We start from the raw sequence: 24,359 nt of genomic DNA, 5'->3' as shown, positions 1-24,359 counted from the left end.
AAAGAATGTGAGGAAAATGCAATTAGTTCATAATGTTGTGATCCTTAATGCTCATAAAAGTGTTCTGTCATAGTCTAAAAAACAAGCTTAATGTCAGTTTACACTGAGGTCAGTTGTGATTAAAGTTTGGATTTTTTTCGGTTCAAAAGCAATCTCCTTGAAAAAGCTTGATTTGAAAAGTCCCTGCCTGTTGCTCATATGTTCTGCTGTAGCTTAAAACTGTGTGAGAAACACAGTTTGTCTGCTACAGCAGCGCATATGAGCAATAAGCAGGGACTATTCAAGTGTGAGGGGAGATTTCTGAAGGAGAACAGTACAATATCAGAGCATGAAAATGCAGAATCTTGTTCTCAAATAGAAAAAAACACACTCTTAAATGAAGAAAGTAACAGTAAACCCTCAGTTTGATGAGTCTGCATCATAAAAATTATTTTACAGTTTTCCCGTTATGTCTCAAGGCCAAAGTTAGAATGTTGCCTTCTATCCAGTTCGACTGTAATTTCCAAGCCGCTCCTGGGCTTTATCATGAAGGTAGAAAAACTCACGTGGGACGCAGGAGCCAAACTTGTCAGGGAACTCAGAGATGAGGTCATCGTTGACTCTATCTTTCATTGGTCCAAGCACGATGACTGGCCGTGTGTAATTAACTGGAAATGGACAGAATCAGGTTGATACCCTCAGAAAGACACGTGGAAAGTACAGTAATGCATTTTCAACACACTAACATAGAAACAAATTTAGCCTCTGATATCCTGTTTTCCTTTTATGTTTCAGTTTTTGAGTTAATGTTGTGTTTAAAGTTTGTACTGATTTCCAGCTGAAGTGGTTTAAAAAAAAAATGAATGCAAGTTTAAAATGACAGAAAAAATATCACAAAATTCAGTCTAACAACTAACTTCAAAGCAAATGAACTGCTCAAAGGTTAAAAGACATGAGAAATAACTGAAATACAGTGGTATTTAGTCTTCCTAGTCTCTTTGTTCGTTTCATTTACGCCACAATAAGATATGACAAATATGACAAAATGTCACATCAATCGGAGCAGAGATGAAGCGCAATAAGTGTTAAATCCATTTCAGTGAAGTAATACCATGCGACTAATTCAGTTTAAATGAATGCTTAGCAACCGTTAAAAAATAGTAATAGCTATGTTTTAACAACAACAAAAAAGTCACAATTGGTTCATGAGGCTCCCGAAAGTAAGAAATTATAGATCAACCACTGGCACATTCAATGATAGGTTTTAGAAAAATATATAAAAATAAAATGTTAACAAATTAATACATAGATAAAGATAAAAATAATAATAATAAAAGAACTTGAATATGAATGCGATTTTATATTTTTGATTTATGAATTTTTAAATGGCCTTCTGGAATCACCATAGAAATGTCTGCAAAGTGAAGCACACTGTGGATGCTGGTGCATGGATTCTGGGTTTATACCTCCCAGAAATGACTTGAATAAATCAGACTAAATGACAAATTAGGCACTGACCTTCCTGCTGCATGACGGGTTGGTATGTGAGGAAGGTCTCCTCCTGGCCAGCTGCTCAGACAAACACAAATAACATAATTAGAGGGCCAGTGGTTGTTTTACTGACACCACACCCTTTTCTACTTTTGGATTAGACTTCTTCCACAGCTCTGGAAATACAGAGAGAAGTAATTTATACACAAACACCTGCATGCACATAAGACTGCAACCATCACAGCACCCAAGAACACATGTGCATGTGTGTATGAAACACCCAAAAGCACACACAGATTTTAAACAAAACTGAAAAAAATAAAGAAGAAGTAGAGCATGTAGCGAGAGAGAAGAGGAAGAGGAGGGAGAAGGGGGGGAAAGACAGACGAGGGTCTACACTTACAGGAACTACTCTCACTATCGCTGGTGCCAGAAATGACCAGCTCTGGAAGGACAAGACAGGTCAGAGTCAGCAACACACACATACACTCACAAACACACACACACTTACATCCCTTCTGTCTCAGACGGAAACAGTTTCACTCAACAGAAATGAAAAAATAAAATCATCCCATCTGTCGATGTTCTGTGTTTGCTTTTAAGTTGTAGGCATTGTAACCAAAAACACCAACAAAAAATGGAAAAAATGCACACCTGAACATCAAAAAGACAACAGCTAACCACATCTTCTGAGACACTGAAGCTCCATCTAGAGCAGTTAGAGTGGACTTTAGTGTTGTACATTTCCCAATGTAATAAAAGATCTATTAGACTTCTCTTTATCCTAATTGCCCACTGCCTCCTACTCTTCCAGGTAGTTGTGCAGTTTTTCTGTTTGAACTTTTTAGTCTCAAGCCAAAGCTGTGACTAAACATGACAGGTTGTCTTTTTTTCAGAATTGACAGCACCCCTCCATCAGCACGGTAGATATTATACAATAATTCTCTCAGGCTGAATAGTTTTAGTGGAACAGAACATATTGTTCAAAACGTAAAGTTAAAGGTGTTGCAAGACTTCAGGTGGCAGAAATAAAGTTCAATTTTGTACTCTGCTTGATGGACATGAGGGTTTTGCTTTGCTGAACAAGAAAAGGCCTTCTCTAAACTGTTTCCAAAAAGCTGAAGCCACATATATGATTTAATATCACTGTATGCTGAAAGACTGGGATTTATTTACTTAACTGGAACTAAAGGCACCAAAATCATACCTTACAAAAGAGACTAAGAGTAAAAAACTACAACCTTTCAGCACAAACACCATTATACTCTGTGGGTCAGTGAAGCAAATCACAAGAAATACAAAGCAAAGGATCACACTCAAACCCATCACTAATCTACAACATCTTATTAAATCAATATCTGTAGCATCCATTACCTTCAGTGAGAACTCATGTCAACCGAGTGACTGGATAAAGAAAAGCCAAACTGAACAGGAGCTTTCCTTAATTAATACTTTATATGTTTTTTTTCTACTCTGATATCAGTTAAAAGTAATTATCATGCCATTAAATGTTCCAAGTTTGTATAGGAGCCTGTGATAATGTGAAAGAATACAGTCAGGATTACAGGGGCTGCATTTACATATGCTGACCAGTAGGTGTCAGTGATGAAGAGGACACCTACCTTTATCATCCTGATCCTACAGAGAGACAGTGAGAGAGGAGAGTGTTAATTTATCATGCCGAAGAGGATCACAACATTGTGAGTCAGTTATCAGCAGAAACCATACCGCATTCACACAAGCATGCGCACATACATTCACATACACGCAGTGAGTGAGCAAGATTAATTGCAGTCTCAGTAGGTACCAAGGGATATATGGTGTTTGTTTGTGTGTGTGTGTGTGTGTGTTTATGATCGTTTTTAATTATCATTTCTTCATCATGCAGAGTCGCTGATTCACACAGTGTGAAGAAAACAGAGGGAGAGTGAGAGCGAGCTGACAACACAGTGATATCAATAGCTTGTGTCAGCCTCATCATCACGTTGTGTGAGAGGTAGTTAGAATAATGCTGTTGGCTTGCCTGTGAACTCACAATGGAACTTTCTAGAGTTCAGATATATAAGTAACAAACTGCACTTTCATTAATTTCATTAATAGTTATCCTACTTACACTTCTCATATTATCTCACATAAGTGATGTCCCTGACGAGTCAAACTGGATCTCTGTGGTTCGTTGATGTGTTGTCAAATTAACAATCAGTCAAATAACTGCACTGACACTGAAGACTGTGCATGACATTGATTGTTTAAACTCTGATTACCACAATGATATTTTTTTAATGGCGACCAAAGTAAATAAGCTAATTCCCCCAAATTAGAAAATAACAATTAGTTATTAGCATCTTACGTTTAAGCAAATAATTTAATTGAAAATACTAACTAATGAAATCACCATGAAACATCTACATATCTACTATAGATAGTAGTTTAAATTACCACTGAGTACACAATACATTTATAATTCTTTAAATTTGACTGATGTAGTGTTTTCTGACTTAAAGTCTATCATTTTCTTAAAAACCATCATGCTAAATAAATAAAACAAATAATCGATTGATTGATTAATCAAGGTTTAGCATCTTAAACTACTATGGTTTAGTTTGATTGATTTTTAAGTAAATTTAAGGCACAGAAGCATGCAGACAGAGGTTTGGGTGCAACCATCGTCTTGATTCAAATAAATCATTGTTGATTAACTGTTTACGACAGCAACCATGACTCCTTTTGTTAACTCAAGTTCAACAACATCACAATAAAAAAATCTGTGAATCCTCACATTTGAAAAGCAGAAACCAGAGGATGTCTGGCAAATGTTTTGGACACTTGTTTATTTCCCCTTTTGCTTTAATTGGTATTTCATCTGGCATTTCATACTGAACATCTTAAATTGATGATAAGGAGGCAGAGTCAGTTTACGTGGTTGTTCATATCCCATCTCACAGCAGGTAGTTTAGCTTTAGTGTCTAACTCAGATGTCAACCAACACCAAACACAGAGAAGTACACAGAGAAAGAAATCCCACAAAAAAAATGTTTTTTGCGTGATTTTGATGATTTTAAGATTAATTTCTTTGGTTATGTATAAAATGCACTGCACCATTCATTTCGAGGGGCGGTGGACTGCACATTGTGTTTTATTGAGAAAACAGAAAGGTCATATACTAACCGATCTCTCCTGAGACCTTGTCACTCTGACTGTCTTTAGCCTCGACCTCTCCTTCTTCTCTGCTCTGTGAGATACACAAAAGAAAGAAATGAAGATGAAGAGACATTCAGAGACAGGATGCAAATATGTCCTTCAAATCTGAACCGTAAACTCAACATTATCACAAAGCATCTTAAACATCTGGCACCTTGAAACTGTAGAGCTACAACCTCAATTCCAAAAGGTATTGGGAAGTTGGGTAAAATGTAAATTCCATAAACCAGTATTTCCTTCATAATATAACATACAAAACACCAAATATTGAAAGTGAGGCATTGAACTACTTATAAAATATTACTACTAAAATATTAACTTATCTTGAATTTGATGGCAGCAACATCTAAAAAAAGTTGGGACAGGGCTGTTCACCATTGTGTAGAACCGCCTTCATTTTCAACAAATGAGGGGATCCGTTGCTGGACCTTTACAAGAGGATAGTTGTCCCATTCTTATCTGATATAAAACTCTAGCAGCTCTACAGTTCTGGGTTTTTGTCATATTTTGCATTTCATGATTTTAAATGTTTTCACATCTTGTGTCACATCTTTTAGGATCTAAAGAAATGTGAATTAAGCCAAAATATTACACAAAATGACTTGTTTTGAAAAGTATTTTTGCTGCTTACTTTTTAAAAACTTTGAGTTTGGATAACTTTAAGAAAGTGAAATTACAGGGTTTTTAAACTGGCTGAAATTTTATAGACCAGATATATATCCAGATATTTTGTAACTTGACAGTAAAGAGCAAATAGCGTGCTTGTGACCACTAATCCAAACAGGCCGTGGTAGCCTTAAAACAAATACAAATCAATGAAAGACAGAGACAAGGTTGAATTAGTGCATATTGCAAAACAGGGCGTTGCTCCTGCTGTGGAGTCTTTTTCATTTCCTGAGTTTAAATTTAGATTAGTCCCTTCCTTCTGGCTGATGACCACACCGAACACTAGAATTTCAAATAAGGTGAATCTCAGAGACTTGTTTCTTCAATTCATTTTAATACTTTCATTTCATTCAAAACCTCAATCAATAATAAGTCCTCTTGCTTAAGCTTCAAGACTATTACTGTAGCTCACTCAATGAGCCCTCATGCTCGAACCGCTATTCTAGCACCTCGGTTTATTATTACCCATGAAACCTCTGTGACAGTCTCTCCTTTGATCCTTTCACTCTCTACCCCTCATGCTTGTTGATTCTAAGCCCCTCTTAGCTCTTTCATTAAGTGTCATTCAACACTTCCTTGCTGTCATTTCTTCCACTCCATCACAATGCACATCCCTCCCTCCATGTCACCTCCCTCTGAGTCACGGGTGGCAACATGGCTTGTTCTAAATAGTGTACTCACACCCCAGAAACCTCACAACATCTGTCTGACACCTCTTGCACGGGGGCGAAACAGCAAGAGAATGAGAGCTGAGAGGAAGCAATGTTTCCATATTCCCAACATAGGATTACATTTAGCAGACTCTACATAATTATGATGCTTGCATTCATAAGTAAAAAAAATATATATACTTCAATGTAAAACCTGAAATCTATATGAAATTCAGCACCAGCAACAAGGATCTGAAATGCTGTATTTAGTCAGTTCTTAGTATGCTGCACACAACTGCCTCATTCAGATTACCTCTGAGTGGGATATGTTTGTGTTTGTGTGTTTTAGACTAACACGTTCAGCATTTATGTTATTTTTATGTTTTCAAACTAATTTACAGTAAAATGGCAGAGATGGAGACAACACCACCAACAATCAAAGACAATGGACAAGAATTTAAGAAGCATAAGCTAAACGACTCATGTGAAATAGATTATGTGAATGTGGATTCATGTTAACGACTGTTTTAATAAGAACCAACTTAGGCCCAGAGTCCTCAGGAGGATAACAATATGTAGCCAAGATTTTTAAATGGCTCTTTGAACAGCAGAAATCATGCTATAACTTTCAGATGGTCAGCAGAAGGATGCATGTGGTAGTGAGGGGAGTATAAGCCATGTCAACATGTGGACAGATAGATTTGATTACCTAAAGTTGTACAAGTTTCTTTTGCTGATGTAGTGTTTTCTGACTTAAAGTCTATCTTTTTCTTAAAAACCATCATGCTAAATAAATAAAATAAATAATTGATTTATTGATTAAACAAGGTAAGCATTTTAAATGACTATAGTTTAGTTTGATTGATTTTTAAGTAAATTTTAGACACAGAAGCATGCAGACACAGAGGTTTGGGTGTAAATAAATCATTGTTGATTAACTGCTTACGACAGCAACCATGACTCCTTTTGTTAACTTCTTTTGTTAACTCAAGTTCAACAACATCACAATAAAAAAAAAATCTGTGAATCATCACATTTGAAAAGCAGAAACCAGGGGATGTCTGGCAAACAAGTGACACTTGTTTATTTTCCCTTTTGCTTTAATTGGTATTTCATCTGGCATTTCATGCTGAACATCTTAAATTGATGATAAGGATGCAGAGTCAGTTGAAGTGGTTGTTAATTAAAAACATAAAGGTGAATACTTAATCCCCTACTCCCATATGAAACTCTGAGTAATCTGACCTCCTGCGGCTAGGGATGACCCCAACTTCAGGGCAGTTTGGGGGCGGGGGGCTTAGGTGACGGGCAGGCCACCACTCTTCTTCGCCAGCGCTGCTCACGTGTAGGATGTCGCCGAAATGAAACGGCACGGCCTGATTTGACGTGGTCAGATCTGCTGCACTTCCGTCATAGTCGAACAACGCCCTGAAGACAGAAGCAAACCACATGTGGTCAAAAACTCAACTTCAGCGCAGCGGCGACGCTCTCTCCTGCTGGAGGGGGCACACACAGGTTAGTCAGTCATGTAGCTACAGTGATGATGAATCGACTAAATAATCCATTACAGTAAGAAATCTCAAGACACAATTTATAAGATATCAAAAAAGAAATACATTCATACATAAAATGTAAAAAAATTAAACATATTTATAAAAAAACGACAAAGAGTTGGAGTGCAAATGAGCTGAAACAGATAAGGACAGCTTCCTACACTATTCATTTATGACCTTGTCTGGGTCTACATGCCTCTCTGTACAAGCAGGCAGCTGTGCACATCTGTGTGTTTGTGTTTGTCTGTTTGTGTGTTGCTGAGCATGTTTTGTGTGTGTGTTTGAACAGTGATATGTCTCTGTGACCACAGATTCAACCAGTCCAGAGGGAAAAGACCTGGAAAAGTAGGCCAGCAATGTGTGTGCATGTGGGTGTGTGTGTGGGTGCCTGTGTGGGTGTGTGAGTGCAACGTAACTAGAGCTGAAATAACCAGCATCCCCTAAAGTCCCTACTGCCTTCATCAATAAAACAGAATGGAGACAGAGAGGGAGGAAACAAGAGAGAATCAGACAGAGAGGTACGCAGACAGGCCTTCACAGGAGAAACACACCACCTCATGGGTTACTCACGGTAGACTGATGATCGCAAAAGAAGGATATGAACACGGAACACAAACACTTTGGCCGCTGGATGATACTGTGACAGACTGCGTTATACTAAACACACGGAAGCCTGTGAATATATACAGATGCAGTCTCATAGGAATAGGATTTTTATTCAATAAAGAATAAAGTAAAATAGAGTGGTGTTGTAATAACATTCATAGCTCTTGTTGATATTCATGGGGAAAAAAAAATAAAAAATCAATACATTTTTGGGTGGGATGACAGATCAGTTCTTATCCTGGAAAGATCATATTGAAATCATGCGTACAAACGACAAAGCACAGAATCCATTTTCTCCACTGCCTTTGATCATGTGGTGTGACTCGACAACTTCCTCTATTGTTGTCACCTTTGTGATTCTCATAGTTCTACAGGAGTGCAATATTATGTGCTTTGAGTGCTTTAAGTGCAGGTTCGTACATGCCCGATGGGACAATAGATCTGTCAATAATTAGGGGTAACAATTAATGAAAATCCTTGATTCTAAGTTAACTTGTCCAAATATCTTCTTTGTAAACTACCCTGATATTCTCCTCGTCTTATGATAGGAAATCACACGTTCTAAAATAGTAAGCTCTAATAGAAAGAAAAGGTTAGAAAATATGCTGTAAGCCTGAGTTACCTTTGCATTAGCAGTCCACCAATGCATAAAGTAAGCCGTCAGATATGCGCATGTATATAGTATTTCATTCCTTTTTACTGTCACCATTTCACACAGTCAGTAATTCTTTAAAGCACCACACCACACATCCCACATGACCTTGTTTCAAGTAAACAAGGCCAAAGCCATGTACATGCAAGTCATAAATGAATTACAAACTCTCAGTGTTACAGTCAATTAAGTTCTGGTCTTACAGTTTAATTCCTGTGGAAAGCACTGATATCTAATTATCCAAGTGAGGGGACACATTCATTACTACACTGAGATACATAAAATACACTGTGCCTTAAAGGCAGCCATAATCACGGTGAAAAAAATTCCTTTGAAAATATTCATTAATGCAGTGAATATTTGGGCTGTCGCCTGTTATCCTGATATGTGCAATCATTTGAGATGACCTAAAATAAATGACAGAGGAGTCGGGCAGAGGTTAGTAGATGTACTGTAACCATGAAGCTCTGGGTTGCAGCTGTCAGATGTGTTTATTGATAATGTTAACACACTTACAGAGAAGATGACTGGTGAAGAAAATGCTCATCAAATTAAAGAAACAAGCAAGACACTTCGACACCACAAATAATTTCCCCACCAGGACGTTGCACTCATGGATGGTGTGCAGAATTATTAAGGCCAGATGTAAGTGTCTATAATTCAATTACCTGTTTTCAGTATTACAGTCATTTTAATTCCACAGTGGAAATCTCACAGGAATTACTCCATTGAGAGAACACACATTAATTACTATAATGTGTCTCAGACAGAAACACAATGACATTTTAAACAAGCTTTTGTAAACATTGTGCTGCAGTTGGGCTTTTTGCTCAGCCAGCAGATTACTCTCCAAACAACAGTGCGGTTCTGCTTTACACTAAAAGCACATGCAGTATTACTGCTTATGTGTGCTTTATTCCAGAAGATAAAACGCACGGTGACAGAGGTAATATATTAGTGTTGTGTAATGCAGAACAGTGAAACTGAAATAGATCCCCATTCAGATGGTGTTAACACTACAGAGAGGCAGGGATGATAAAATAATCTTATATGAATGCTTTAACTCACTTTTAAAACAGTTTTTCTTCATCTTACAGTCTGTAATGGAACATTACTGTTTCGTCTGTCGTTTACAAAAACACACTCAATTAGCATGATGGCTTTCATTTCGTCTGATATCACTCTGGTTTATAAACAGAGCTACATGTTGCTGTTAAGATCCTTTCACCGGTGAATAACGTAATTTACTTATTTTTAAAATTTATAATAAACAAATAAGGCGTCGTAGAAAGGAAAGCAGCTTTTCCTAAGAGGAAAAAGTCTTGAGGGGATCCTCTTCATAATACAAGGATATCTGAATACAGGGGTATACTGATAGCACTATTCTGCTATAAAAATTATCTACATTCACGCTGCTGAATATGTGTGATACTTATTAAGAAAGCCCAAACGTTGCCTTAATTTAGAGACTATACAAACATATAGTATCTTCTATAATTATACTATAGATTTCGAGGAAATAACCAAAAACTGTCCGATATAAAAAGAGATTATATTCAATTAAAAAAAGCTCTTAGGCTATCTGAAACGCAAAGTTTTATTTCAAGAAGCTCATGTCCTGAAACATGCTTCAAAATCAATATCTGGATTAGGAACAGCAGCAGATATCCCTTTTCAGAAAACTACAATACAGAAACTCTTTAAACATGCCTCAAACTGCCCTGGCGAATCAATGCATTACATCTAGTTTTGATTCTTATATAGAGTATACAGAAACCAGCAGGGTACGACTGACTGAGCATCAATTCTTTTGAGACGAGAAAGAAAGAAAGAAAGTTTGAGACGAGAAAGAGTTCGGAAAGAAAATCAGTCCTATTACAAAAAGTACACTGCATTAAAATAAAAAGCATGTCTAAAAATTGCACTTCAACTTGATAACATATACTTTGCAGGAATCCATTCCTCTTAAGGTGAATCTTTCTGCAGTAAAATATACAATTACAAAGCCAAGCTACTGAGCCATGCAGTGTGTTTAAAATAGACCATCATGGTGGGAATTTAAAATGAGCCAATAGAGAGCGGAACAGGGAGCAAACACATACACACCTTCACCTTTCACACAAAGGACAGTTATAGACACAGTACATACACAGAGACAGTACATACAGTATGTCACTTTGTGTCAGTGACATTTTCTCTGAGGAGAGAGGAAAGGTTAACCTGTCTCATGCACATAATACAGTTGCGTCTGAAACAAAAGCTCCACACATACACATATACATGCAGGGACACAGCAGCAGCCCTGAGCACCAGACACCCCCAATCTGCCACACACCAACAACTACAGCTTGACCAATCAGCTGCCAGTTTTAGACTTGTTTTTTTAACATTTTCAGTCTGTTTGGTAATTTCGGAGCAGTAACAGATAGATACAGGAACTGTTTCTTTGACAGGGATTTATCATTTGGGTTTTTGTGGGATTACTTCATAATTCTATGTTACCTTGAAATGATCCTGGCCAGATTTCTGCAAAACTTGTCATCGAGTCAATGTGGGAACTGATTACCTTACACAAGGTTTCATTAGTTCTGTTACACCTGAAAACATCCTTAAGGGTATAACTGTACAGCCTTACACAGTTTAATGTGTTGTATTTGTCTAAAATCCATTAATTCATTGCCATTTTATTCATACAGAGATTCTATCATGGATATGTTTGTAGTCTCAGCGAAATTCACAAATGATTAGACTGGAATGATCAGAATATCCATCAATAATTCTTTGTTTTTCATAAAAATGTATCACTTAGTATAACCCCCCCAATTTGTTTAAATTTTTAAAAAAAATCTACTAAATATTGATGGCCCAAAGTCTGAGGCTTTTACTGCCACCATGTCGATCTTCAGCTGTTCCCTGAGTGAGCAAGAGCCAGTCACTTAAGGAGGATGGTGCGTTTCCGGCCATGAACAGAGATTTAGGTGCTGTTTCCACATACCCGGGTATTTTGATAAACGCATATTTTCTAACCTTCGTTTGCAAAAAAAACTAGGTGCACACAGCCCCGTTTTTAAAAAAAAAACACGTCTACATTGATCCGCATAAATAGGCTATCAAGAGCTGTTAAATTACGCCAAGCCTGACGGTGGCAGTGTTAGAACAATGAGATTTGGGGGACATCTTTGCAAATTTTGCTGGATGATTACTTTATCTCATTTCATGGATTTTTTTGTTTGTTTAACAGTTAAGTTTTAAGTTAAGCTTGTTTAACAGTTAAGTTTTAAACGTTCTTCTGTGGAACTTAATTTGAGTTGACTGGTGATTTTATGCATGCTGTTTTGATGTTTCAGTGGCCCTTGACCATTGGAATCTTGGATTTATATCGAGAAACACGTTTAATATATCAAGTGTATCATAATGTTATCTGGTTTCACTAACTTTAATAATTAAGTTCATGCTAAGTGGTGTAACAACTCTGGTTACCGACTCAGTAGGTCAGATCAGGTTTTTTGACTCTGGATATGTAGGAATCTAAAACTGCATATTTCTTACTAGAAGAACACAAATTAAACAAGAGAAAATTTCCTTAATTTCAAATACAACTCTGGCTGTTTTAAAGTCTCTTTGCATTAAAAAAAGGGCAGCTATAGAGACAATTCAAGCTCCTAAGTTGGCCAACCTGGAAATGGTTGTGTAATAAAATGCAGGAGGATGAGGAAATGACATGGAAATCTTTCATGGTAAATATATATATATATATAAAAAAAGGAATGCTATCTCCAAATTTGTGTGTTTTAGATCAAAATTTTCCTTTCAAACTATTTAGAGAGAAGGGAACAGAAATAGATTCTCACTACCCACACACCAATGTCTATTTTCATTCCTTCATGTGTTCATTTTATTATCCAAGAGTAAAGACTAGCCTCGATGTGATGCTTTTGTACGTATTGAATTCTTCTCAAGCTCTGGAACAGGTCTCCAGTACAATTTGTCATGGCAAAACCACAAAAATTCAATTAAACCTGAAGTTACTTTGATAAGCCACTAATCTTGTGTCATAGTACAGAGTTCAGTCTTGTTAGCCAAGGGTTGTTAACCAAGATGGCAGCTGAGTTGCAAGACTTGCCTTTGATGAATGCTGTGATCTACACAGACAGAATTTGTGTCAAAATCAAGAGATTAAATTTGTGGCTGTCCAAAACAATGTAACTCTGTTCTTTTTGTAATGAGGTTGTTATACTAAATATATTCAGAAAGAGTGATTGTGCTCTCTTTTATTTTGATATGGTGCGACAGGTTGATATCATATTTTAATTCTAAAAATTAATCAACTTTGAATATCTTCCTTAAGCCTAATTTAATATCTGTATTTTCTACTAGACGGATCTTCCAAGAGCTCCGATGTGACCTCTGTGGACCGAATGATCCAGTGTGCAATCAATATTTCAAATAATTTGTTACTTGCAAAGACAGAACATTGAAAGTGTGGTTGGTTTGGGGTCTCAAACTGCTTCTGGGCTCCACAGATGGATACAAGGGATAGACGTGGTGATTCCGAGAAGACTGAACAACCCGGACAAACAAGGATAAGAATTCCACAAGGACAGACGGACACAGAGCTGACAGGCGATGGATGCATTTGTGTGAGACAATATTAGCCACATAATCTCATTGTAATTTTATATGTGATAACCACTCTTTCAACTTCTCACACACACAAAACGTGAATAAGACAGCTGAGATAAGGCCTCCCAATAAACCTTTCAATACACCTTGCAATACACTGGAAAATCTGTCTCCTCTGTTGACTGTGTGGGTGTGTGTGTGTGAGCGTTTTACCTGATGTAAAGTGTGCGTTTCTGAGTGGAACGAAGCGATGTGGAGCTGGAGCTGACACTGCTGGTCATCATCTGTTCCCTCAGGTCATGGATCTTTGCCTCAAAACGACTGTACTCTACACAAGGAGACACACAAAGTGAAGAAACATTGTTAGACCCAGCAGACAAGTTTTCTGTTACATATTCCTTTAGAAATAATCCAGAGGTGAAATCATTAGTTATTCATGCAAGATCTGGTTTAGGCTATTTTTAAAATCTACCTGCTGTTCCACATTAGAAGCAGCACTTTTTACACTTCAATCACCTTTGCTCAGTAGATGAAAGAGAAGAAAAGAGCATGAAAAAATAGCCTAAAGGGTGGTGGAGGTTTATTCTTAGTGATAGTCATGTTTACAACAAATTACTCTAGTGCAACAAGTACACACATTTTGAGATCACATTGAAATAGCAAGAAGTTTATTGTCTGTGTTCATAAAGGATTACCTTGCTCAGCTACAAATATAAAAGCTTTAATATATACTTCTACAAAAGCTCATGAATAAATACACCTTGAGATGTCAACAGATCCTCCACGGACATAATCTGAATATCAACTCCTGATCAGATCCATCTCATTAAACAAAGATGCCATAGATTTTAACCAAACAAACCCCCTTAAAATCCCGCTGATGGCCACTGCTTCAAATTCCAAAATATCAACTTCTCTCAGGAAATACTAGTACAATCAACAATTTTTTCTGTGAGTTACTATGGTCTTCTTAGCTAGATTAATCCCTTCTGATCACAGAGCTGTTTGTCCTTATGAAAATTACAACCCCTAACCATAGTGCACGTGTAAACTTCTTTGCTGTTGATCATTTTTTAAACTGTCGCCTGACACTAAACTATTTGGAACTTCCAGGCCATATCTGCAATGTCAACTTTTCAATCTCTTATGTGTATATTGCTAATTCATTTAATACTTGCTTAATTTATCTCTACTCACTGGTGACTTCTATTCCAATTGTTTTGTATTTATCTGTGACATTAGTACTTTTCCCTCATATCTTCCCTTGTAGAAACCCACTTGGCAATAAAGATAATTCTGATTCTAATATAAGTTCTCACATAAACACATTGTTATTCAATCAGCTCTCAGGTATCATTCTCCATTTCTACCCTCTTGTCCAATTATGTTCACCTCTGTCTCCAAAAAGACCAAGATGGTTATGAGCGAATGCCAAAGTCAAGGCTTCAAAAGGCAATTTACAAACCTATGGTTCTGTTCATCTTGTATCTAAAGTCTATGAATCATGCACAAACAATCACTACCAGCTCTTGACAACATATTAGACTTCTATCATCAGAACTCACGGTTTATACAGGATATAAATTATTCCTAAACACTTAGTTTGAAAAGGATTATTATGATTATGTCTTTTGACATTCAATTTTTTAACATCTAAAATTCTAAAGATACTTACAAAGTAACAAAATTTCTATGCCACCCTTAGTCATAGCTTAACACTAATCACCTAATTGTTTGTCTGGTTGGACAAGACTGCTTTCAGTGGGTCAAACGTAAGACCTATTTGAATCTCAGGGAAAATCTCTTTTTGGCAGGCAGTCTGGAACAAGGGCATGATTGTCCTTGGTGTTAACCACGCCTTCCCTCCTTCCCTTCTTCTTTCTACCCTTCCTCAGATGACCTGCCAACAACTTGTTAAATCTGTCATGTAACTAAATGATCAAATGACTTAAAAAATCCGATGTGATTTTAGTGACATACTAATGTAGTCTATAAACTTATATACTGAGATGAGTGCTGTCACGGAGAGCAGCCGTTCATGTTAGTGAGATCTGACTTCTTTCATGTTGAACTGAAGGTAGAAAATTTGTGATTCTGAGCTGAAAAGTTCCATTAAACATGCACGATGGATTCACACAGCGATGTTCAAGTGGCTCAGCAGTGGTGTGACGCAGCACCACGAGTGCAGCATTTGAAAAAAAAAAATCATTAAGCTTTTATTGGCTCTGTGGCTGAAATGTTACAGATATATTGAAAGCACACAGAGTAAAAACAACTTTACATATCGGAAAGGGATTTACCAAAAATGTCCTGATGTGTTTGCTTTCACATTTCACCCTTGGAGATCTTAAAAGATACATAATTACACAAAAAGCACATTAGCTTCTTAAACCTGTACATATTCACAACTACAACGGTGAATTTTCAAACAGTACTTTGAATTTCATCACCAGAAACAACTGTATATTCGTCTCCCTTGAATAACAAGTGGTGAGCTTGGAGTATCTGGTTGGCCAATCAGTGCAAAGTGCAATGATTTGCTCATACACTCAGCACAGATGCCCTGCTTTAGCATCCTTTTGCTTATTGCAGCTAAAACACCCAAGTCTCTGACCCACGTTTTTTCTTGTGCCTGTAAAAATGCCATTATGCCTTTTTAATTATAAATGTTTAAATGGACTAGTAGTCTAGCTGACCACTCAAAGCACTTTTAACACTACATGACACATTCACCCTTTCACTCACACGCTCATGCAGCACGCCTTAGTCTATACAGCCATGTGATTCCTACATTCACACACATTCATCAGTAGGCAACGTGGGGTTCAGTGTCTTGCCCAAATGACCCAGGGAAGCTGGAGTCGAACCACCAACCTTCTGATTAGTGGGCGACTGCTTTTCTTCCTGAGCTACAGCCACCCCCATAATAATGATGATGGAAATACTTAAAGTGAAAAGACTAATTACAAAATGCCTCTACCTAAAGTGCAATCATTGATTTATGATAGTGGCTTACTTTCAGCAGAGAAGTAAGAATATATATATTTAACCAGCAGGTTGGTGGTTTCTGTGCAGTAAACTGCAATATCTGTATCCAGAGAAGCATAACTAAGAGCAGATATGTGTAACAAATCCTTACTGACTCTGCTCAACACCATGCAGCTTCCCAGAAACCTCGGAACAAACCTACGGATGAAAACACTGCTGGTAAAAAACCTGAAAAAACCCCCACTGAAGGATGTCCCTGCGCATGTGTGGCTGAGCCATCACTGTGGACTACAGAATCTAATTAACCCTGAGTAATTCAATCACACTCGAGGTACACACGGTCATGCACTCATACACACACTCACACGCACACACACACATACACATACACACACACCTGCAGTAACTCTTGAGTTTTCCTCTCTTTCCCCCTTATTTCTCTTCACCCTTCCTTGAATTTCTAATGGACAGAGAACACCAAGATCTCAGCAGATTTCCAATGAAGCACTCCTTAATTTGACACAATGATAAAACGACCAGAGTCTGCTGAACAAGCTCAAAGTTATTCACCTCTGAAGTAAGTGAAATTGTCAGTGTAACATGATCTATAATGTAATTACTTCACAGCTACACATTTATTACAAAACTCTGTTGTTCTGGAAAAAGAGGAAAAAACTGCCGTTAAGTGCTCAATAAAATGAGAGAGAAAAATCTAAGCGACCTTGTGCTGAAACATTATGGCATATGGCATTTTGACATTTTCTGTTTTGGACACATCACAAACTGATGGATTAAAACATATCCTATTGCTGCAACATGGACCTGAATCCCCAGATATGAACTTTCACATCATCAGCATCAAACTGTCTGTCAGGACATATCATCTCAATATAGTGTTATTTTACAAAGAGCAAGAAAGGGGAAAAAAAGAAGAGGGAGGCTTAGTAGAAGACAGAATGAGTGAAATGGAAATAGGATGACAGGAAACATAAATGGCTAAATGTCATTTATCTTCGGTGTGGTGCAGTAATAGCATTTATGATCCACTGACATAAAAAGTGACAGATATCAAACAATGGAAACAAAAGCAGATAAAGTGTGGAGCACTAAGTTGCGGTTCTTTTTGATCTACAGAACAGCTGATATGTCATAGCTGATGAGTCCTGAGAGACAACGCTTGTGCTGACATGGATACAGCAATAATAATTTCTGTTTAAGGACTAAAACTGTGAACAAAATCTCACAAGTCAGAGCCTTAGTTTTGAATATCTTTGCATTATTTTGAGCCTTAAAAATCTTCTGATCAACCAAAACTTAATATTAAGTCACTATTGTTTCTACATTTTCTACTCGCATTTCAATCATACCCAAAAATATCCGAAGTTGCGCAATGTTTTCAGAAAATGGAATATTACCAGAGACAAGATGTTAACATGTAAATTAGTTCAGCTCCCTCTCAGCTGTACTCACACACTGCTGGCAGACAGGCAGCCTCAACGTCCACGATGTGATGCCGGCACAGTGGCTTTCCTATCAGTGTCTTGGTGTGTGAGAGTGAGGCTCGATTCTCAGAGTGAATGAGGGAAAAAGTAGAGATGCTCGAAACGATCTAATGCCAACTCCACGTTAGATTCAGCATGAGAAAGAGCCAGAGTGGAGAGATGGGAATGTGTGTGTGTGTGTGAATACAAGTGTGTGCAAGTATGCAGTTTATGTGTGGCACAGAGAGAGAGAGAGAAAAAAAAAGAAAACAACCCACAAACGTGTGTGTGTGAAATCAGTCCAGTTCTGCTAAGCTGCCAGAGAAACAACAGATGCTAACTCCCTCTCTCTACTACACTCCTCTCTTTCTCCGTCTCTTGTTCGCTGGTGTGTTCATTTTGCTCCTCCCCCTCTTTTGACAGCAGCTTGCTGTAGGGCGGAGACACACACACACACTCACAAATAGACACACACAGTGTTCCCTCAGGTCACTCATGCAGGAAGCTGAGTTGATGCCAGGCTCTCCGGCCCTACTTTGGCCTTGGGAATTGCTCAACACACCACGCACACACACACACACACACACACACACACACACACACACACACACACACACGGACACGCACGGACACGCACGGACAAACACACAGAGCTGAGGTTGACCAAGCATTTTTTAAATTGATTTTTGGAAAGCTTAAGTAACATCTTGATTCATATATTCTACATGGGTGTTGTATTCATTTTATATAGAAGCAGCAAAATAAAGACGTTATCTTCGCATTTATCTTCATAAGAACTTTTTCTAGTGTGCATGATTTATGTTTGCCTGTGTCTTCATCTGCTTCCATTTCTCTCCGTCTCCAGCAGAGACCAGCTCAGTTTTCAACAGACATGAAACTCCCTGTGAGAACACGCATCATCACCACATATGAAGTTTCACATGATCAGCATTTAATTGTCTCTGTCAACACACATCAACTCAATGTAGCCTTATCAGAATAAGAGCAGGAGAGAAACGCAGAGAAGGACAAAGAAAACACGACGTAATAGAGGGAGAGAATGATGGAGAAGAGAAAAGTGAGGAGGAGGAGACCAGGAAAAAAGAATAGGGGGGAAGGGGTGAAGACAGAGACAAATGGCCCTGGGGCTCATATTCCCTGCTTTCTTCAATTACCTCTCCTCTCCTCTCCTATCCTCCCCTCCCCTCTCGTGTCCTGTCCTCCTCTCTCCTCCCCTCCCATCTCCTCTCCTGTCCTCTCGTCTCCTCTCCTCTGCTCCCCTATCCTCTAGTCTCTTCTTCTCCCCTCCCCACTCTTGTCCTGTCCTGTCCTCTAGTCTCCTCTCCTATCTTCCCTTCCCCTCTCCTGTCCTCTAGTCTCCTCTCCTATCTTCCCTTCCCCTCTCCTGTCCTCTAGTCTCCTCCCCTCCCTTCTCCTCCCCTCTCCTGTCCTGTCCTGTCCTCCCCTCTCTTCCCCTCCCTAGAGGAGCATTGTTCTTCCACTGAGCAGCCTTTTCTGCATTATGTGCAGCTTCAGAGCAAACCAAGAGAAAACCACCGGAGATTATTGGCTCACCTTTAGTGTGTGCATTGCACTAATATTTTCCATTAAGAACCTAATTTCTACTCTGTTACCTGTTTACACATTTTTTACCTACTTAACTGTGGGACATTTTGAAAACACAGACGGAAAAGTTAAAACTTAATTACCACTGTGTCTATGGCCTCTGTATGTCTCTATGAATAGATGACTAGCTATAGATGATGTTCACCCTTGTTTCAGTCCTGCATGAAGGAGTATGAATCAAACATGCTGCTTCATGTTCTATTAGATATTTTCTGGTCACGTTTGATTTAAAATGTACTCTTTTTTTTTTATTCCACAGATCCCCAGATATCCAGGTAATTATAATCAAAAGATCATAAACAGAAAGCAGCTGGGCTTCTTTTTTGTTCTGTTCTGACTCCAAGGGAGTCTCAAGTAGATAACTTTCTATGATTTGTCATCAGATCTGTCACCTGACAGATGGTTGGCGAGAGGAGTGAAGTAAATCATTTATGTTAAAGTTGGGTTGCGCCCACACTAATGTGTTCCTTTAAAAGTTTTAAAACACAACTTTTCTCCATCCAGATGAGCAAAGAATCAGAGACAAGATCAGACCATAATAAACACTTTTCTTGCTTAGTTGCAGACAAACACACAATGGAAGAGGAGCAATAGTAAAAAGTAAGACCGTGTAATAAATAAGGACTCTTTCAATGTAACAGAGGCCATCAAACTAACTTTGTCTCCAACAAAAGATTTTTTTATTTTTTCTGTCTGAAAGCTTTTTAATTTGTGCAAAAATTTTTTTTTTTTGACTGGATACATAAACTCTCATACCTGCAGTTTAGAGACATCATTAGTTCAATGGGTGAATAGACATAACAGGTGAATGTGAATGTAAAACCTAACTGTAAGAGAACTTAAAAATGTTTAAAAGAGTTTTTAAAACGCTTTTATGAAACTATCTTGATACATTTGTAAAAACTAAAACCCTAAAAAAGTAAAATTTAAAAAAAAAAGAAACCCCTCCCAAATCTTTCACTTGTTAAGTCTCTTTTACAAATATAAAACGCTTGACGCACTATGAGTTCTTTGCTCTATAAATAGCAGTGCTGGCGGCTGAAGCTCATCTATAATTTAAACAGTACAGTATAGTAATCTATACTGGAATTGATTATCAGGTTTCAGGAGAGATGCAAGAAGAGAAGGGGACACTTATATCTCAAATGAATTTGCTGAATTCAAGTTGCAATGTCAAAACTGTAAATTGTGGTTCATCTCAGGCAGCTGAGTGCCACTGTGATGAGGCGGCACACTGCAAATCTCAAATCATTGAGCTTCCTGTTACCACCGACGCCTGAAATCCCCCAGATCACTTTTTGTGGGTGGTGAGTCAGACCATTACCACAGAAACCACAAACACTGGGGAGGGCAGGAGCTGACAGGAGGAGAGGAAGAAGACACACAAAGAAAGAAGCAAGAACCAGGCAGGAAAAGAAAGGAAGGGACGTCACTGAATGAATGCAGCAAATGATGCTCCAACAACTTTTCGTGTGAAAGCCCAGCAATGAAGCTGCTATTAATCTACTGCATTATAACTGATGTACAAAACACACACAAACACACACACACAAAGTTTAATAAGGAGGCTAACACAAGTGAAGATAATCCTCTCTACATCACCTCAGTAACACTGCTGACAGACACCGCCTCTATATGTGTCGTGTAAAAGTGTGTTTGTGCACATGAAAGAAGTGTGTGCATGTGACAGTTGTGTGTAATCCCAGTGACTAATACTGCTGTGAACCAGCAGGAATTATAGACCCAAATCAGGAAACTTGACGGCACAGGAGAACATCATGCTCAAAGGTCACTACTGCAACATCTAGTCGTTATTAATGAACACTCATGTTCTTATGTTCTTATGATCAGCACAAACAACAGCTGCACTGGATACTTTAGAGCTGGGAAATGATGCAATAATGCAGAATTCTCTGTGATGTAAAAATTACAAGTGAATATAGGAAATTAGCTTGAATGTATTTAAATTGGCTATAATCTAAGCATGCTATATTCTTAAATTTAAATGTATTTATGGGATATCATTTTGCACTGTGTATAAAAGCTTTGTCATCTCAAGGTGACACCTTCGTGTGATTGTAAATTGATCTTTTTTTCACAAACTGCATTCTCTTATGACCATAACACTATAAGCTTCTGGTCTGTTCAGTCTGTTACTGCAAGTGGCTCATGGTGACTAATACTAGCTAACTTTAGAATAAAACTGCTGACATAACACAGCACAACTTTAAACATCTCACCTGTCAGGTAACTTGCCTTGGCTTTAAAGCAAAAGACTCAGAACTGTCAGGAACTAGGAGTAAACTCAGGGTTCCATTATCCTGCAAATAAACCCTGCAATCACAAAGGAAACTTACAGCAAATGTTAATTTATACACCAAGGGCTGTTTAGGGCCTTTTCCTCTTATAAGTGCTTGAAAAAAGTTGCAACTCCATAGAGAACTGTGAGAGACTATGGTTACTGCTAGAGAGTCACAGCAGGAGGCAGGAGAAAAAGCGATTGATATGTTGAATACATTCGTCATTTCTGCCGGCATTGATTGTTATCTGATTGAGTTTTGTTGAACATAGTATAAATAGCTTTGGGCATTATAAACCCTGCTATGACGTGTGCTGATAAATCCAAACAGCTGTCCATGCTGCTGATTTTTTTCAGTTTCCCATTTTACTTGTTTTAGTGTAACTTGGATGTGGAGATTCTAGATTTTAGTTGGCGATTACTTGTCAAAGAAGAAGTGGGTTGGTGCATCTGTAATTGATTTTCTTTTAGACCAGTGGTATTAGCACCTTTGGCTGTCACCTTTCTGCTGCCAATCCAACAGCCACATCCAAGTTTTTGGACACTATTTCATTTTACTTAAAACCAAAATGTGCCCACATTGAGAGAGATGCTATAATGGTTGATTTTACAGTCAAATACACAATATTCATGTCTGCAGAAGTTCATTGAAATGGTGCCATTTGAATGTTAAAAGTTCTTTGAGATAAACAGAAGGTGGTGCTAACTCTCCACTCAGGTGAAAAAGCAAAAAAAAAAAAAAAAAAAGCAACTGTTCAACCTCTATTGGCAGAAAAACAGCTCGGAAATAATTATAGATATCTGACATTTCTGTTTGTTTCTTTAACTTGTTCTTACGAAAGTGAATAGAGAAGATTATAACAATTGCAAATAACAAATGTGATCAGCTTAAATAATTGTGATCAAGTGATTTTGTGAAATAGTAACAGACAAAAACGTAACTCTGGCACTGACAGCACCAGACTCAGCTGCAACAGTTTTATCACTGATGGGAATCTTTAGCATGTTAAAGCTTTGTTGTATTTTGAAAGATAATCATAATTAGAATAGTTCATAGCATACCCAATATAAAAATAGGTTCGGGATTTTACACAACAGAAGTTCTATTAAATCAAAATTATAATCACAAATGTAATATCACATATTTGGCCAATGTGTTAGATAAAGCTGTTCTATGAATACAAGAAAGTAGCCAAACGGCGGTTTTAGAAAGGATGCATTCATGTTACTCCTAATCTCTGCCATGTAAAGGGTAGAAAAAAAAAGAGCAAAAAAAGATGTATTGACAGATGTGGGATTGCAGAACCAAGAGCATTAAAAGTTATTATCAATCTTACAAACACAACAATGAGAAGGATATAAAAGACTCACAGAGTTTACCGAGCTTTCAACACCCGTAGTTTGCCAAGCATTTTCCACGGGTGCATTCAGAGTTGGGTAAAACTGCTTTCTTCTCTCATGCTCCTTATCTACAGAATGAGCTTCAAAATATCATAAACTTACAGACACTTCCTTCTTTACATACTTTCAGGGGTATTTTGAGAACTGACCCAATGGAAACTTGCTGCTGATTTACATAATTTGTAACTGGGAGAGAACTGTTAATTTATCTGGCATGGCAATGTCTTTATCCCCAATTAACCCCTCCATTAATACTCTCCTGCATCATTTCATATTTAAAAAAAACATTTTAAATAGTTGCTTTATGTTAAACCTATAATGTGAAACTCGTATTATTTGTCTCATGCTGCTGTTTTGACCAGGACTGCCCTAAATCTGAGATTTTGAGATCTTGCTCATAAAATAAGACAAACAAATAAATAATTAACTCTAAAAATGCTCTATTGCACTTATACTGTGAATTATCTCATTATTAGCAAAGTTATTAAGGATAGGACCCAGAAACCAATAAATACTTAGCCTAATCTCATATTTGCAGATGGCCTGCGGCATCACAAATCTGATATCAGACACTCTGCTTTCCAGGTTCTGAAAGGGCTGAACACCAGATGTGTTGTCTGGTGTTCAGTGTTGTCTGTAAAATCTGATCTTCAGAATCTTTGTGAGGACCATAAATTCAGCCTTAAGAAGAAGTTAAGGATAATAATAATGTGTGCTTTACAGTGACAGTCCATTGTCCAGTTCTGATTCTTATTGTTGCAGTTGGTGCGCCTTGGTTGAAATCCATTATTGTCACTAACATCTGAAGGCAAAGTTACAAACATTAATCTCCGCTGTTTGTAAAACTGTGGCTTCTGGGTTCTTATTTCCATTTCTTGTTACTCAGCTTCTTTTAGGAAATTAGAATTTGTACAATGACTTATTATAGTGCGAGAACAAGATCCATTTTCTCCACTCAAATCTAATTGACCATGTGATGCTCTATTGTAAAGACATTACATATGCTGAGTGAGCAATAGCACTAAAATCAGAATCTTTTGTGTACCCATTATACCTCAAATGACCACAGCACAGTGGACAAGAAACTCCGAATACTCCTTAAAAAGTAAATTATTAGGGATGTAATCTATTCCAATAGAGTAA

General features: G+C 37.7%; 1 protein-coding gene across 5 annotated transcripts in view; it reads right to left on the bottom strand.

Moving 5' to 3' along the window:
* The window catches only part of LOC142400733 (discs large homolog 1-like protein), a 111,763-nt gene that overhangs the window by 5,781 nt on the left and 81,623 nt on the right, over positions 1-24,359 (bottom strand). For 4 of the 5 annotated variants that reach the window (XM_075485905.1, XM_075485908.1, XM_075485906.1 and 1 more), the window contains 7 exons: positions 13,635-13,749; positions 7,233-7,415; positions 4,639-4,702; positions 3,093-3,108; positions 1,874-1,915; positions 1,498-1,548; positions 546-647 (listed from right to left, as the gene is read on the bottom strand). In XM_075485905.1, coding sequence (XP_075342020.1) covers positions 546-647; positions 1,498-1,548; positions 1,874-1,915; positions 3,093-3,108; positions 4,639-4,702; positions 7,233-7,415; positions 13,635-13,749 — 573 coding nt within the window. The remainder of the gene's footprint in view (positions 1-545; positions 648-1,497; positions 1,549-1,873; positions 1,916-3,092; positions 3,109-4,638; positions 4,703-7,232; positions 7,416-13,634; positions 13,750-24,359) is intronic. The other variant, XM_075485907.1, reaches the window with a different exon arrangement.

Source organism: Odontesthes bonariensis, chromosome 15 (genome assembly GCF_027942865.1).
Source record: "Odontesthes bonariensis isolate fOdoBon6 chromosome 15, fOdoBon6.hap1, whole genome shotgun sequence".
Classification (NCBI taxonomy): domain Eukaryota; kingdom Metazoa; phylum Chordata; class Actinopteri; order Atheriniformes; family Atherinopsidae; genus Odontesthes; species Odontesthes bonariensis.
This window is presented reverse-complemented; position numbering and strand designations above follow the sequence as displayed.